This window comes from Rhinolophus ferrumequinum, chromosome 22 (assembly GCF_004115265.2).
Source record: "Rhinolophus ferrumequinum isolate MPI-CBG mRhiFer1 chromosome 22, mRhiFer1_v1.p, whole genome shotgun sequence".
Taxonomy (NCBI): Eukaryota; Metazoa; Chordata; class Mammalia; order Chiroptera; family Rhinolophidae; genus Rhinolophus; species Rhinolophus ferrumequinum.
The window spans coordinates 52,499,100-52,515,019 of record NC_046305.1 but is presented as its reverse complement, the minus strand read 5'-3'; the positions used below and the strand labels follow the sequence as shown (position 1 = coordinate 52,515,019).

The 15,920-nt window shown below is 58.4% G+C and overlaps 3 protein-coding genes across 6 annotated transcripts; all 3 read left to right on the top strand.

Moving 5' to 3' along the window:
* The first annotated feature begins 3,796 nt into the window (after positions 1-3,796).
* S100A3 (S100 calcium binding protein A3) lies at positions 3,797-5,677 on the top strand. Its single transcript, XM_033093683.1, has 3 exons — positions 3,797-3,903; positions 4,598-4,743; positions 5,183-5,677. The coding sequence occupies exons 2-3, from the start codon at positions 4,603-4,605 to the stop codon at positions 5,345-5,347; spliced, it is 306 nt and encodes a 101-aa protein (XP_032949574.1). The 5' UTR covers positions 3,797-3,903; positions 4,598-4,602; the 3' UTR covers positions 5,348-5,677.
* Positions 5,678-6,813: 1,136 nt separating this feature from the next.
* On the top strand, positions 6,814-8,957 carry S100A4 (S100 calcium binding protein A4). Its single transcript, XM_033093055.1, has 3 exons — positions 6,814-6,970; positions 7,796-7,951; positions 8,661-8,957. Exons 2-3 carry the CDS (start codon positions 7,811-7,813, stop codon positions 8,823-8,825), a joined length of 306 nt encoding a protein of 101 aa, XP_032948946.1. The 5' UTR covers positions 6,814-6,970; positions 7,796-7,810; the 3' UTR covers positions 8,826-8,957.
* Positions 8,958-9,354: 397 nt separating this feature from the next.
* Positions 9,355-13,985, top strand: S100A5 (S100 calcium binding protein A5). Of its 4 annotated transcripts, none has more exons than XM_033093265.1 (3): positions 9,355-9,573; positions 11,920-12,071; positions 13,723-13,985. In XM_033093265.1, exons 2-3 carry the CDS (start codon positions 11,934-11,936, stop codon positions 13,864-13,866), a joined length of 282 nt encoding a protein of 93 aa, XP_032949156.1. In that variant the 5' UTR covers positions 9,355-9,573; positions 11,920-11,933; the 3' UTR covers positions 13,867-13,985. The 4 variants fall into 4 exon arrangements, with proteins under 4 accessions (XP_032949156.1, XP_032949155.1, XP_032949157.1 ...); XM_033093264.1 differs by lacking the exon at positions 9,355-9,573 and adding an exon at positions 10,714-10,782; XM_033093266.1 differs by lacking the exon at positions 9,355-9,573 and adding an exon at positions 11,311-11,553 and having other exon boundaries at positions 13,726-13,985.
* Positions 13,986-15,920: the final 1,935 nt, after the last annotated feature.

The window sequence follows — 15,920 nt, the reverse complement described above, 5'->3', positions numbered from 1 at the left end:
TGACCACGTATATAAAGATCCCTGGGCCCACCACCATTTTCCTTCCCTCATCCCTGCTTTAGTGTTCTCCCTGGCATTTCAACCCGTCTATTTACAGTCTATCACACACGTATTTGTTATTGTCTGTTTGCTTCGTTAGATTGTCATTTCCACGGAGCAGGGACTTTGTTTAGTTTACGGCTGCCCCCTCAATGCTGTGGACAGTTGTCTCTAAATGTTTCTATAAAGAACGAATGGCCCTTCGCCCTGCCACTGACGAGTCACGTGACCTTGGGCAAGGTACCCACCTCTCAGTTTACATTGATGCCCTTATCATGTGCCAGGCTCTCCTTATTTATGAGCTTTGTATGGATTAGCTCATTTAAGCCCCACCGCCATGCTGTGAAGTGGTTTCCATTATTGCCCTCGATGATTGACAGGTGAGGAAAATGAGGGCCAGAGCTGGGGGATGACTGGCTTCCGGGAGGTGGCTGGTGGTGGAGCGGGGATATCACAGACGAGAATAAATGCTTGACCTGGAACCGAGTTAATTGCGGGGCCACTCTGGCCCTCACTTCCGTGCCCAACTCCCCCTAATTCCTTGCCTATAAAACAGGGCTAATCACAGCCTGCCCTTCCCTCCCAGTTGCTTGCTCTCCTCACCCAGAGGGGCTGGGTCTTCAAGGAGAAAGTGGCACAGGCGAGGTCTGGGCACTGGGGGCCTGGGGTGACCTCAAGGTGTTATTGCTCTGGCTGCGTCTACGAGGAGCTCACCGCCTCCGGCCCTTCCCACACTCTTCTGGGTCCTGGCTTCTCTCTCTGTGAAATGAGGAGGGGTCTCTCAGGTTCAGGGGTGAGGGAGGGAATGGAGAAGTGACATGAAGTGAGGGGAGGAAAAAACTTTGCTCTCCCCGCCTCGCTTCTCCCCGCTGGTCTAATAATTAAAGCAACACGAGACAGATTAACAAGAGAAAAATAATCGAGTTTAATTACATACGTATGTGTGGGAATCCCAGCGACACGAGAGGTTCAGAGGCAGAAAGTTAAACTGAGGCACATATGACGTTCTGAGCGGAGGATGAGGTAAGGTGCCTTGGGGGCGTTAGAGGTAGGGAGGGTCATAGGCGCGACGATAAAAAGAGCAGGTGTTCAGTAATTAGATGTTTACACTGCCACATAGAAGAACTTTCTGGCGATAACTCATTATAACTCATTTACGTTGCTTAAGGGAGGGGTAAACGTTTCTCGTGGGCCCACAGGGTCTCGGTTGCTTTCAGCTCAAAATAATTCACCAGCCCAAGTGACACATCTTGGGGAGGCCTGTTCTGAACCTCTTCAGAAGGGATTTCCATTTTTGGTAATACGGTGGTCTGTGCCTGCTCCAGCTAAAAACAACAACAAGAAATGCGGGATAGAATTTGAAAAAAAAAAAAAAATCTTTTTCAAAGTATTGAATGCTGACAAGGCAGGAAGGAGTGGGAAGATCAAGCTCTCAGTAAAGCAGACTCCGGGAGGCGAGGAGTGCACCAGGGCTAATAGCGCCTGGAAGACATTGGCCAAACCGAGCCAAAATGACCTTTGGCTTTGACGGTTTGTGGAGTGAAGAACACAGAGCCGAAGCCCAGGGCTCACTCGAGGTGGGCAACAAGGGGGACACTCCCCATCATACTGGGACCCTAAAGGGCTACTTGCTTCAGTTCAAAGCTGAGGAAACCCACCCCACCCCATGGGATCACAAGGAACAGTGGGGCTGAGCTCTAGTCCCAGGCAGCCCATGCAGGAGTCTGCAGCCCACCTCCACGCACAGCACTGTGGGAGGGGGTCGGGGGGGAGTGTAGCCAGAGAACTCAGCCTAGACGGACGCAAACGCCCCTAGGAGCAAAACACACCTTCCTCCTGTGCCTCAAAGTCATCCGTGGGCATTCGGAAGGATCCCCAGCACGTGCCATCCCTGGCAGGACATCATTTTGAGCTGAAGACAATGGAGGCCCCAAAGCCTAAGAAAGTACTTTTACCTCCCCTTTAACTGTCTGAAATAATTTAGGTAAAGGGCCTGGTCCAGGAAGAGCTCTATCCCCAGAGAGATCTACAAAGAATGGGGGTAGGTGTGTTGAAGGGGGGCTCAGCTGTGATTGGAGCCAGAGTCCTCTCTGAGTCCCTCCCTGACCCTTCCACATTTGCTTTTCCATCTCCATGTGAATTGTCTTCCTCCTTTTTGAAGTCCCAGATCCCTAGCCCCTTCTCCTTAGTTCAGAAGAGCACATAAGCCCCTGTCACCTGACTGCCTGTGGGCCCCGTATTCTTATGGAGCACCCCCCACGTAGGGAATGAAATGTGTTACTCTGTTAATGTGTCGTATGTCAATTTGAGTATGAGACCAGCCCAAGACCCTGGAAGGGTAGAAGGAGACTCTTTCTTCCCCAGCACATCCCGCAGCTGCCCTTCCCAGGGAGGCGAGCAGTTGGCAGCCCACAGCTACCAAACACACATCTGGGGATCAGGCAGGTGTGTCCCATGGCCTCCGTCTTCTCACCTGTAAATGAAGGGCTTAACCAGATGCTCCAAGAGGGGAACCCCTGGCGCAGGGGTTCTCTGGGGGCATAGATGTACGCCAGGCTAGAGTGTGTTCCCACATTGTATTACGGGGTGTCTGTTCAGAGTGAGGAGATAGGGAATGGATCTGATGGACTAGCCCAGCCTGTCTCCTCCAGCGACAGAAGGGGACAGGCAGGAGGCTGTCCCCAGTTCCCAGCTCTAGGGGAGGGCGGAGGGGGAATGAAGGGGTGCAGTGTCTGATGCCCAGACTGGGTCTTTGATGTGTGCGTGGATAGGTGGGCGGCCGGGCCTGTAATAGGGACTGCCAGGGAAGGAGGCAGGGAAGCCCCCGGGGGCACCCTCAGCTTGACCTACTTGGGCCCCCCATAATTGCCCTCTTCCTTCCCTGGGAGACTACAAATAGGGCTGCCCTGTCTCTAGGCTCCTACAGCTGAACCGCCAACCACCAGGGGTGAGTGCCAACTGCTTGGGTCCTGCTCTGGACTGGGGGTCGGGCAGTTCAGGGAGGGTCCCCTGGTCCCGGGTGTGGGCACGGGGGCAGAGGGATGACCAAAGCTGGGATTGATGGGGTGAGGGAAGTCACAGCTTCTCTTGTACGGTGAGGGGCTGTCGGGAAGGTTGGGTTAGGGGCGTGCAGGGCTGAGGTCTGGCCCTGGGGAGGGGCCAATGGGCTAAAAGCACTGGTGAGACCCTCAGTGAACCCCCTGCAACTCCCCTTGCCTCCGTCCTTCTTTCTTCCAACGGGTTGAGACAGGCCAGGCTGCATGGGGAACAACAGATTCCCTCGGGTTTCTAGGCACCTAGCTTCTGGAAAAGCAGCAGTGGTGGCGCCAGGCAGGCTGGCAGGAGCCCAGAGGGGCAGCTGAGCACCCGTGAGGCTTAGTCCCTGGGATCAGGGCCCTTTCCTGTCCTGGGAAGGTGGACAGCCTGCTCCAATCCTGGGCCGGCACAAAGAGTCAGACCCCGGGGGGTGCTTGGTCCCATCACCCCCGCCTCCCCCTTTCCATAGCCACAACCGTGCTGGCCATTTGCTGTACAGGGCCCAGCAGAGGGGGACTCATTAGAGGGAGAGGCTTGGCCCTGGCTGCCTTGTTACAAGACTCCTGTCCCCTGGGGGAACCGAGTGAGTCACCGGGCTCACATGAAAACAACACTTGTCTTCCTGGCTGCCTTCGGGTTTCACCAGGCTGGAGGCTCTTCCCAGAAGGCGATGCAAGGGTCCAGTGGAATGGGGTGGAGTGGGGTGAGGGGGGCAGTGCCATGAAGGGCTTCCCCTCTAACAGAACAGGGTACCCTAATGCTGAGCCTCCTGTCTCAAGACCCCCAGGGGTCCGGAGGGTGGGCTCAGCTGGGGCAGATCACAGATTGGTAAATGCCTGAGCTTGCTCCCCGACTAGGCCTGTGAGGTGGGACTGACCCCACTTTACAGATAACGCACCTGAGACCCAGGTCGGAGTAAATGGCTCACCTGGGACTGCACACCTAGTGAGAGGCAGGGGGCATTTCCTTTGGATGATGAGTCCCTGAGTTCGGGGGAGGAGGGATGGTGAAGGGTGGTGAGGTGGTGGGAGCTCCTCTCAGACCCGACCCTCCCTGACAATGCCCGGCTCCTCCAAGGGCCTGAGAACAGGGAGAGCGGGCAAGGGTTGAACGAGTTCCTACAGAAGGAGATCTGGGGTCCTGAGAGGAAGGAGCCTTCCAGGGTCGGGAGCTGCTTGTCATGGCGTGGTGCAGAGTGGGACTGAGTCCTTCCTGGGTGCTGGGGATGAGAAAAGGTGGAGAGAATCAGGGAATCCTCTGTGGGGGGGTCGGGGGAGGGCACTCTCCCTGAGGGGTTTGCAGTGATGTTGGGGAAATGAGACCTCTGTCCAGGAAAATAACAATGGGGGCACAGCACAGAAATAGATTAGCAGGTGCTGGTGTGGTCAGGGAGGGCTGCTCAGAGGAGGCGGGCTTGTGTGGAAATGAAGACAGGTCTGGGACAGGCCCGGAACATGGAGGGCAGAGGTACAGGGCGGTGACCGGGGCCTCTGCTATGGGCCACATCTTTGTTCTGTGACAGTGAGAATGGCCAGGCCTCTGGAGCAGGCGGTGGCTGCCATCGTTTGCACCTTCCGGGAATATGCGGGGCGCTGCGGGGACAAGCATAAGCTGTGCCAGGCGGAGCTCAAGGAGCTGGTGCAGAAGGAGCTGCCCACCTGGACCCCGGTGAGCCCCTGGGGTGCCCAGCCTCTGGGGAATACCGCTTGGACTCTGCACAGAGAGGCCTGGGACACGCTCTGAGCAGAGGACAGCAGGAAGTGGGGGAGGCCAGACCGTGGGGCGAGGACACCAGGCAGGAAAGTGACAGGGCAGGAATCGTTTCCTCATCACACGTGCCGCTTTGCAGGGCTGCTGGAGGATGCAGTGAGAGTACAGTAAAGAAACACACAGGAGGCCCTCAGCAGCCATAGTGGGTTGCTCCACAAATAATCTGGGAAGGAGAATGGGGGGGGGCGGGGGTCGGCACGGTGAGTTATCAGAGCAGGTCGGCCAGGTTGGGCCCAGAAGGGCTGTGGGTTGGGATGGGTGGGATCGCCCAGGAGTAGGGGGAGGGAAGCAGCGTGTGTGAGGCATCCTGCCCCCCGTGGCCCCCTCCCCCACACAGACGGAGTTCCGGGAGTGTGACTACAGTAAATTCATGAGTGTTCTGGACGCCAACAAGGACGGCGAGGTGGATTTCGTGGAGTACGTGCGCTCACTGGCCTGCCTCTGCACCTACTGCCATGACTACTTCAAGGACTGCTCCCCGGAGCCCCCCTGCCCCCAGTAGCCTCTGCCGCAGGGTCTGCCCGGGACCTGCTCCAGCTCTGCCCTGTGGGGTCCTGGGCATGGCACCCATACCCCCTGCCCTCTCTTCTGCATCCTTCTCATGTGGAATCTCCCAGGTCTGCCCCTGATATCCTAACCCCTGTTGCCTGGGGCAGGGACCTGTGAAGGGACCTGTCCCCAGGATCACAGCTAGTGACATGCAGAGCGGCCACCCGCTGCCTCCCGGCTGTGGTGTGTGATGGGAGAGGCAGGGGCGCTTTGAGACTGCCCAGGCCCCCCAGAGCATGTGCACGAAGGAGGCCCTGGTGGGAAAGGGCCTGCTGAACTCCCAATAAAGACCTGGTGTCACTCGGTGTGCTTTGGTTCTTCTTACAGGCCAGCCGGGGGGCAGTCCTGCGGAGGTCATGGCTCCTCTCTGGACTTTTCCACTGGAGGATGTCACGGGTCCAGCAGGAGGGGTGGGATCCACACAGACCGTGTTGGGCTCTCTCTGTCTCTCTCTCTGTGTCTCTCTCTTTGGGAGCCAGAGGGCAGCCGGAGCTTCCCTGGGGATGGAACTCAGTCCTCATGACAGGATGATCTGAACGGAGGGTGGGGCCCTGGGTCTGGGGCGGGGTTGTTCCCTGCCCCGGGCTGTGGGCGCCCAGAGTGGCACTAATAGGATTAGGGCGCCTGAGGTCTGATTAGGGTGCTGTCCCACACCGGGGAGGGGTGCCTGGCCTTGGAGCGGGAAGAGGAGCCCTTGAGGCAGACTCCACGCCCGAAACCACCCCCGCCTGAGGAGCTTAACCCCCACTTCTGACCTGCTCTCAATCCCTGAGTTTATACCCCACCCAAGGGGTGAATCCCCCATTTTGGGCCGTTTCACCCCTCACTTCCCACCCTGTTCGTCATTCCTGACGCCCAGCACAACTCTAAACTCCCGTTCCTGACCTCTGCCCCTCCCCGCCTGCTCTTAGTACCTTCACACCGTCCCTGAGGCCCACACCTGCCTCCCACTTCCCACTCCACCTCTGTCTCATCACTGGCAAGCTTGGTCCCAGGGCCTCCTTTGGGGGATACCTGCTTCTCCCAGCCCCCCAGCTCCTGCCCTGGGCCTCACTCAACATGGCAGAGAACACTTTGGGGAAGGGAGAAAGGCAGTGTCAGCTGTGCCAAGCGCTGAGCTTGGGGTCCCCTCCCTCAGGGCAATTTCCCACCTGTCACCCACCACCCCTGGACCCCCTTTCCTAGCTGCTGGGTGGGACCACTTGCTCCCTGTCTTCTATGCTCCAGGCACAGACTGTCCCTTCCTCCAGTTCCCTAAAACTCAGGCTGAGCTGTGTACACTGGGGGGAGGAGGGGTGGGGCTGAGGCCCCTGCCTGCGCCCACTGGGGCTCGCCCATTGTCTGTGGCTGCCAGGGGCAGGGAGCTGCATTTCTAGGCTGGGCTGGTGGGCGGGGGGCGGGGAGGGGGGCCTGGCATGCATCACACAGGCCGGGCAGAGGGTTGTCTCCCGTTCTCCCCCATCCTCTGCCATGGGCAGGGCCTGCCCAGGGTATAAATAGGTCCAACCGCTGGGCTCTCCCCATTCTTCCTGTCTCCCCAACCCTCTCTTCTCAGCGTTTCCTCTCTCTCGACCTGGTGAGTTGTGGTCGCATGACTGGCACGCATCGGGTGTCAGGCTGAGGCTGGGACAGGAGAAGGGGAGGCTGGTGGGGGCCAGATGTGCTAAGTGGGTCCAGATGTGCGGTTCCGATGTGGAAGCTCTGGGGTGGGATGCATGTGTGCGCGCCCGTGCATGAGCAAGGGAGAACGGAAACAAAAAGAAAGACGCGTGCGGTTGGCTGGATTCAAGCTCTCTATAGTATGTTGTGTGGCTGTAGTGTTGTCCTGGTGCATGTTTGACTCGTGGGTGCGCACATTGGCTTGTGTTTGCTGGGCTGCACAAGCCTGTGTGTGCACACTCGGGTGTGGGAAGCAAAGTGAAGTCAGAAGGCAACCGTGGGCTTTTGTCTGGCAGTGTCCCATCAGCCTCTGGCCAGCTCCAGCAGCCCAGCCCAAACTTGGCCTCCCCGGCCCTCGCCTGCATCCCTGCCTCTGCCACCTCACCCTGCCCTCCCTACGCTAGACCCCGGGTTTTTTCCATGCTGGGCAGGCCTCCAGCAGCCTCGCCCAGCATTGGGGGGGGGGGGGGGGGCGGGGAGAATGGGCTGGGCGGGCTGCTGTGGGCTGAGCTGTGGGACCAAAAGGACTGAGTGCGCCCTGGGAGCTTGCATGCTGAAATCCAGGGCCTGCATGCCTGAAATCCAGGAAGTGTTTGCTGCCTGAAGCATGCATTTCCCATGGTGCACGCCCTCCCCACCAGGAGCTGAGACCCACCTTTCCCAGCTCCCCCTGTGGCATGGGAGTGGGTGGGGCATAGCTGGGGTGGGGTGGGGAAGATAAGGATGCCTCTGTGACCCCCAGATCCTGACAACCACCATGGCACAACCTCTGGAGAAAGCCCTGGACGTGATGGTGTCCACCTTCCACAAATACTCAGGCAAGGAGGGTGACAAGTTCAAGCTCAACAAGTCGGAGCTAAAGGACCTGTTGACCCGGGAGATGCCCAGCTTCTTGGGGGTGAGTGGCTACTGCCTGGAAGTATGTCCCCCAGTGGTGTGTCCCCGTCAGAGGCTGGACAGGGCCCTGGGAGGCACCAGTCTTTCTGCAGGGCAGTCATTGCCGCGGGCATCTGTCACGGAGGCGGGTGGAGACGTGGTGAGCACCTGTCACTCATTTCCTGGCGCCCAGCAGAAAAGGGGGCTGAGAACGAACAAGCTGTTAGGGACCAGGCAGTCGGCCAGGGGCTTGGCACGACCGACCAGAAGGGCAACTCACGCTCTGAGGGGCTAAGGAACTTCCCAAGGTAGTCAGCGTGCAAAGCTGAGGTCCACGAACCAGGGCGGTCCACCTCTTGCCATCACTGCAGCAAAGAACCATTTTTTGAGTTTCTATTTGGTTTTTACCTGTGAAGAAGGCACAGTTACGGAGACACTCACACGCCTATTTCCCCTGAGCAATCCTAGCTCCATCTGTATCAAACTTTATGCAACTTAGACATATATTGCTTTCATGACGATTGTCCCCCCGGGGGAGAGATGTGGTCCCCTTTTCCAGTTGCATCCAGGTACTCTCCCTCCCTAGCTTGGCCCTGAAGACTGGAGTTCCAAAGCTGGGCCCCCCAGGAGTGGCTGCACCTGCCTGAGCTCCGTCTGCAGGAAGAAGCCTGCTCTAGTTTTGGCTCTGTCCCCAGACTCCCGGTTTCTACCTGTAACCTCTCCCCCTGCAGAAACGGACGGATGAGGCCGCTTTCCAGAAGCTCATGAGCAACCTGGACAGTAACAGGGACAACGAGGTCGACTTCCAGGAGTACTGTGTCTTCCTGTCCTGCATCGCCATGATGTGCAATGAGTTCTTCGAGGGCTTCCCTGATAAGCAACCCCGGAAGAAATGAGGGCTCCCCAGATGCGAGTGGGGGGCCTGCCAGCTGGGGTCCACCCTGGGGGTAGTGGGCACAGAACCTCACTCGGGCTTCTTCAGACATGTGTACGATGCTGAGCAAGTCAATAAAGATTCTTAGAAGCTACGAGGCTGATGGTCTGAGACTCTGTGGGGGTGTGGGGTGGAAGCTGAGGGATTTGGGGGGGTGCGGGACTCTGGGTGTAGGCTGCAGTTTTGTGGAGACTAGTGAAGGTGGGGGAGGGATGTGGGCTGACTGTGTGTGTGTGTGTGTGTGTGTGTGTGTGTGTGTGTGACAGCATTGACTCTGAAGAGACCGGGGGCAGGAAGGGGGCCCCCAGAGGCTTGGACCGCCCGAGCTGTGGGACCTTATCCAAAGCACCCGCCCCTCCCACCTCCCTCACCTCGCCTCTGGCAGGACCTCTAACTGAGGCTCGGTGGGATTGAAGATCACATCTGCTCCTGGTTGGGGTTTGGAAAGGAGTTTGGGTGCCCTGGGGGTGAGGTGGGGAAAAGGGCTGAGTCACGGGGAGCAGCGAGGCCCGTGTGGAATGTGGAGAAGGGCTCAGTCCCGCCGTCCACAGCCCAGGCCCTGCCCTGCCACCGCCCTCCAGCGCCTTGGCTCCCAACCCCAGGGGGATGTCCCCACAGATCAGGGAGGCGCTGTGGGGGTGGCCAGGCCATTGCAGCAGCCTGAGAATGTGTCCTTCTCCAACCCCCGGGTCTGCCCCAAAGGCCCTGCGGTGAGTGACATCTGTTCTTAATTATTAATCATGTTCTTTCAGAGAAGGACAAAGGACCTTGGAAGGGATGAGTGGAGGACAGTGGCTGGGGTGGGAGAGAGGGAGATGGTGGGAGGCGACTGTAATTTTGGAGACAAAACTCCAGACACAGAAATAAAGTTGAGATTCCCCACCCTCAAGAAAATACCAGGCACGGGATTGCTTCTCCTTAGGTTAAAAGCCAGTAGCCCAGTGTGCAGTGGGGACCGCTGAGGGTAGGTTTCCAGGCCATGCCTGGGTGGGATGGGGACCTTTGGGAAGAGCTGAGTAGAGAGGGCAGGTCCAGAGGCAGGAGGGTTGGGTCCCCGTGACCGTTGGAGCTTTGCCCTTTTCTTCTCATCACATGTGTTGTTCTCTCAAGTTTCAGAAGAGTTGGGTAGGTGACTCAGATACTCCGTCAGAGTGTGACTACAGAGACTTGGGTGGAATTTTAGTCCAGGAAAAAGTGTTCCTCCTCCCTCTTCTCTTTCCTCATCCATGGGCGTGCGCTCGCCTGAGCCTCCTGCATCACTCTCTACCTGGGAACTCCTGTTGCTAGGCGACCAGTCCTGGCTGCCTCTCTAGTGCAGTGCGGAGGATCCAGGCAGACTAGGGTGGGGCCGCAGCAGCCGTAGGTCCTAGACCCCTCACTCGGTCCTGTTCTTAGACTTGGGCTGCTTGGTGGTAGAACACTGTCTGAGTCTCTCCTGGGTCCCAGGCAGCTATCCCTGACCCCTACCCGGTTCCTTATTGCGTTGGAACCCGCTCTCCCCAGTCCACAAGCTCTACCCCATCCCTAGGCCCTCTCCTTCCCTAACCCCCGCCCCAATCCCTGTCTCTCAGCCCTCCATTCCAACGGTCTCTGACGATTCTTTCCCAGGAAGATGATTGAGGTTTAGGAGAAACCATTTGAAAGCCCTTTAAAACCCTCAGGCTCCCGACCAGCTAATGACCTTGACCTTGACCATGCCCTTGGCAGGAAACATCGTCCCCCACTCATTCCCCCACTGGATTCGTCCCCAGTCCTGTCCCAGGAGGCTCTGACCTGGGTCTCCTCGTGTCCCTGGCCTCTTCTCATTGGCCCTGCCCCTGCCCTGGTTTCCCAGAGACTGGAGAGAGGGAATAAAGGCAGAGAGCAGTGGGAGTGAGCCTACTTCTGCTGCCTGGGTTCCCTGGCTTATTTCTTCCTCGGTGAGTCCTTCTGTCTAAGCTCCCTACCTGTCTATATGGTGGGGCAAGCTGGGATGAGGCCAGGGTGTGAAAAGCCGTGGTGACCTCCACCAAGGAAGACCCAGCTCGATGAGTGGGGCACGTGCTCAGGGAGGAGGGCAGGGAATTTGGAACTGTGGCTATCAGCCTTTCCTGAGAAGGGGTTTTGGGGGAAAGGTGGGAATCAGAACCAGCCAAGACGCTGTTGCAGACGCCCCTGCGTCTACTGCGGTCTTGGCTGAGTCTCCTGGAGGTGGGGAGAAGCTGAGTTTTTTGGGAGGTGGGAGGTGAATGACAGGTCTGGTTCAAGAACTGGCTTCTTCCTGCTTGCTCTGGACTCTGTACAGATTTACCTGCAGCCCTCAAGTTCCCTGGGTGTTGCCTCCTTCCTCCCTCAGGGGGAAGTGGTTTCCACATCTGAGTCACGGGAGCTCCAGCTGCCACTTCCCGTGGGTGGGTGTGGCTGTGCTCCGTTCTACACCACCTCTGGATCCAGCTCTCAAATGATCCTGGAGATTTTCAGAGGCCCCCACCCTCCCTGCTAGTGTGTGTAGTTCCCTGAATGGGAGACTGAGACCAGCTGGACAAGTCCAAACACCTCTGTCCTGTTTCCTGTTGAGACCTCACCTCCCAGATCCAGCCCCAGCCCCCTCCAATCTCTGGACTCTCTCCTTGCCCTGTCCCCCGCTTCTATAATGGGACGATCCCTGATATCAGGAGATTCAGGCAGCCGGGCAAAGGAAGGTGACTAGGGTGAGGAAAATGAGCTGGGTGGGGCAGGGAGAAATCCTGGCTCCTTTTCTGCTCCATCGTCTGCCACTAGTTCTTCTTTTGGGGAGGTCATCTCATCATCCCTTTGCCATTAGAGCCCTTTTTTAACACCCCCGAAGCAGGACAGTGTGTGGTCTCCTTTGGGGGGTGGTCAGTTTCACTGCTCTGGCTGTTCCAAGTGTGCCTTGGGTCTCACTAGAGCCCGTGCTGACATATTTGGGTTCACTTGGTGGATCGGTCCCAGTCTCTGGTCCTTGAGGGAGGGGCCTGGGAGCTGGGCTAGTGAGGGGGCAGCAGAAGGTCTGGCTTCCCAGGAAACGTGACCCGCCCCCTCCTTTCCCCCTCCAGAGTGGAACGTCATCATGGAGACCCCTCTAGAGAAGGCCCTGACCACTATGGTCACCACTTTCCACAAATACTCCGGGAGAGAGGGCAGCAAACTGACCCTGAGCAGGAAGGAACTAAAGGAGCTGATCAAGAAGGAGCTGTGTCTTGGGGAGGTGCGTGACTGTCCCTCCTCCCGCTATGGGCACCACGGGGGTTGGGGGGCAGGGGAAAATAGAGGCAGCACCGATATCCCCTGTTAGGGGTTCCCAGTGGGAGATGGGAGACCCAGCCTGCCTCCATAGAGAGCCAGAACAAGGGAACACACACCTGCCCTCAGGGTACCCTATTCTCAGCCAGGAGCCGTCGGCCGAAGGGAACAGAGACCAAACGAAGAGGGTGGACATTCTAGGCCAACACAACTCTAGACTGTGCTGGGGGGGGTGAGTTGGGTTCACTGAGAAGCAGGAAATCCGTGTGAGGGTTCAGAGAACAAGATCCAGGAAGCTTTGATGTGGAGGTCAGGCCTGTGCAGTGTGGCAGAGCCTGTGAGCGGCATCGTGGGGGGCGAGGCGATCTGGGGTGCAGGTCGACCTGTGCGCTGGCCGAGGGCAGGGCCCCCACGGGGCTCCCAGCTGGTGCTGACACGGGAACCGAAAGGATCCTTCTGCTAGTTTGTGAACACAGGGCCGGAAGGAGGCAGAACTGATTCTGAGTAGATGGAGGTGGAGGGAGAGAGCTGATCTATGAGGTCCTTATTATTTATATAGTTAAAAAAACATCTGAGGCTCAGACACGTTGTACGACCTGTCTAAGGACACTTAACTAATGAAAGGTTGGGCTAAAATTCCAGGCAAGGCCCTCTTTCCTTTAAAATTCAGCCTGGGTGCCTTTCCTGTCACATCCTGAACCCTGGCAGGCCTCCCCAGAGGGAAGCTCCCCCGAGTGTGCCTCTGTGGGCAGGGGACTGAAGCAGGTGGGTATCACCAGGCCTGCTCTCTGGCCTTTGTGCCAGGTTCTCTGCATCCTGGAGTTAATGAGGGCAGAGGGAGGGCCCTGGGTCCAGTACAGGTTAATTATAAGGGGTCCGAGGCCCTGGGGAGGGTTTGGCTATCACAGGAGCCCAGACTGGGGAAAAGGATCACGTCACAGAGAGGCTGTTTCCATCTCTGTATGTCCCATGTCCTGTCTCCTGTGGGAAAGCTGGAGCTGAGGGGAGTGAAAAGAGGAGGGCAGATGTCTGTATTTTCTTCTTGTTCCACTCGAGGGCCCGTCTCCATCCTCTTGGTGGAGCTGAGGAGGGCAGCCCATCAGACAGAGGTAACAGTAGGGCGCCCGGCACTCGTCTCCATGCAGCTGTCCTGCAAGCTCTCCTAGCAGGGGAAGGATGCGGTGGCTTAGCTCCAACATGCGGCAGTCATGGAGAGACGTGTTGTCTGGGCCAATCCTCCACTGTCCCCTATAGAGACAGAATAAGTCGGAGACTTGGGTCCTGCTCAGTGCCACACGTCACCGAGCTGTTACTATTAGGTGTCGTATAAACTCTAGATTTTTGGTTTGGATGGTGGAACGTGGTGAGGGGAAGGGGGGCTGCTGGCCTTGCCTTCCTAGTGTAACTTATTTAGATCCAGGTGTCAGGTCACTGAGCCCCTGCTTGCTGCCAGGTCCTGTGCTGGGTGTGGCTTGGGGGCAGCTGGGGGGTCCAGATGCTCAGTGTCACTGACTCAGTGGGGGATGGCCCCAGGGCTGCCTTCCCGGGGGACGGGTGGCCCCGTGCAGTGGAGGGACAGTGGTGGCTGACCTGTCCCTCGACCTGGCTCCTCCAAGAAGATGCAGGAGGGCAGCATTGATAACCTGATGAAGAGCCTGGACAAAAACAGCGACCAGGAGATCGACTTCAAGGAGTACTCGGTACTCCTCACGACGCTGTGCATGACCTACAACGACTTTTTCCTGGAGGACCACAAGTGACCGGCCTGCCCGGCCTGGCCTCTGCAGCTCCTCGCAGACCCTCTGGGGCCCTGTACCGTCCTCTGCCTCCCAGGTGGACTGGGTGTCAGCCTTCCCTTCCAGCAGAGGAAATAAAGATTTTCCACTCCAAGATGTTTTGTCCACTTTGGCTGGGGGGTGGGGCAGAGCATGGCAGGCAGGGCTTCTCCTTGTGAGGTTTGAGGGCTTCTGGGTGTTAGGGTCCTGGGCTCCCATTCCACTTCCTGTCTGTCTTCACTGTGGGCGGCACTGAGCTTCCCCAGGCTTAGTTTTGCCCTTCTGGAAAATGAGGAAGTGGGGCCAGGCTTTCGCTTGCCTCCCAAGCATGCTAAGCTGCAGAGAATGCTAAGGGGGAAGGAGCTTTGAGAGTGAGGATATTGGGGGCGCTGGGGTGTGCTTCCTGAGGGCAGTGGTGGTCAAGCCAGTCTGACTTGTCGCTAGCTCACAGGAGGCCACCCTGACAACACTAAGAGGGGCCCCTGTGGGGACAGAGTCCCAGAGAGCAGTTTCCAGGCTCTCGGCCTCACGTGGAAAGGTGCTGGCTCGGTTCTTAGATGGCCGTCAGCTGTAATCAGATGGCCATCCGACGTGGCTGGGTGGCCATCAGCTGTGACCAGTTAGCCATTAGCCACTAATATAACTGCCGTGGCTATGCTGGCGAGGTTGGTTGGTCGGCAGAGAAGTGGATCGTGTTGATCCTACTTCCTGTGTCTCCCCTGGCCGCCAGCGAGAAACGGGTGCAGGAAAACCCCTCCTTGGGGTACTGGCGGGTGTTTGCTTTTGTGTCTCCACCCGCCGCAGTGGAGAGGTAGTGGTGTGGGTCCCCTGTCTGTGGCTCCGTTGTTGTTCCTTTTCGGCCTCACCATATCCTGTGTTCTTGTGCGGAGCGGGAGCAGAGACCCTGCACGACAGCCCCCTTCCCTCTCCTCTGTTTCCCCTGGGCAGCAAGCTCTACCCCACTGATCACCTTTCAGTGGAGGGTAAATAACTAATGATGCTGGCAGGGCTGGGCTCAGAGGCCAGCACACATTAACCTGAAAGCTCCAGGTGGAATTCCAGGTGACCGGGGAGGGAGTGGGGTGGTGGAGGAATCTGTTTTTACTGGGGGATAGATGTTCTAGAAGTCCTTTACATCACATCCTGTAGACCATGGCTGCTGGACCTTCATGTAGGGTTCAGTCTAACCCCCTCTGGGGGGCACCCTTCTCGCCCGCCTACACAAGTACACACACTGCTCTGGCCCTCCACCTCGTTGCCCCTGCGGGTCACGTGGCACAGCAGCAAGCAAACTGAGCAGGGATCTCCACTGGGTCCCTCCCATCTCCCTTCTAGGCACCCCCCTCCTCCACGCGGGACAGCCCCTGGGCAGGAGGCGTGAAAAGTGGAGTGGACCGGGTAGGTGTTGTGCGAACCATGGGGGGGGGGGGCGCCGGGCAGGTGTGGCACATGGGGTGGGCTGTCGCCTCGTCCGGACACCTGTCGCTATAAGGCGAGTGGGCGGGCCGGTCACTCAACGCATCCCCTCCCCGCTCCCTTCGGCTCCGCTGAAGCTGGGCGTGAGCTCTGGCCCCCGCAGCCGTCCCTCGGTCCCTGGGGTTTGTGCAGCCGCCGCCCGGGCCGGCCGTGCGGGCTCCAGACGGGGCGGGTCTGCGGCTCCTGGGCGGCGGGAGAGGCTGGCGCGCCCGCAGGCCCGAGGCGGTGGCTTCCGGTGCGGCGGGGCGGCTCCGGGAGTGAGCTCGTCTGGGGGGCGGGAGGGCGTGTCCTGGGGACGTCAGCCCGCTGTGTGTGGCCCCCGTGAGGCTGTGCGTGTCGGGCTGGTGTGCAGCTTCCACCCCCCCCCCCCGGCCCCCCATACTTCCCAGCGTCTCCTGGATCCCCCGGAGGACCGTTCTCAGCGGTGGCCCTACTTGGTCCTTAGAATCTTTGAACCAATCTTCCTCCTTAGCTCTGATCCCCTTCAGGTCGCTGATCTCTTGGCCCTAGAGTCTATCCTCTCTCTCTCCTTCACGTCCTGGGCTGTCTCCTGGTATCACCTG

Bases quoted from the DNA above. Each gene is read 5' to 3' on its own strand.
- S100A3 (XM_033093683.1), top strand. From the start codon at position 4,603: ATGGCCAGGCCTCTGGAGCAGGCGGTGGCTGCCATCGTTTGCACCTTC. The intron at 4,744-5,182 runs GTGAGCCCCTGG...TCCCCCACACAG, and splicing joins AGCTGCCCACCTGGACCCCG to ACGGAGTTCCGGGAGTGTGA.
- S100A4 (XM_033093055.1), top strand. From the start codon at position 7,811: ATGGCACAACCTCTGGAGAAAGCCCTGGACGTGATGGTGTCCACCTTC. The intron at 7,952-8,660 runs GTGAGTGGCTAC...CTCCCCCTGCAG, and splicing joins AGATGCCCAGCTTCTTGGGG to AAACGGACGGATGAGGCCGC.
- S100A5 (XM_033093265.1), top strand. From the start codon at position 11,934: ATGGAGACCCCTCTAGAGAAGGCCCTGACCACTATGGTCACCACTTTC. The intron at 12,072-13,722 runs GTGCGTGACTGT...GGCTCCTCCAAG, and splicing joins AGGAGCTGTGTCTTGGGGAG to AAGATGCAGGAGGGCAGCAT.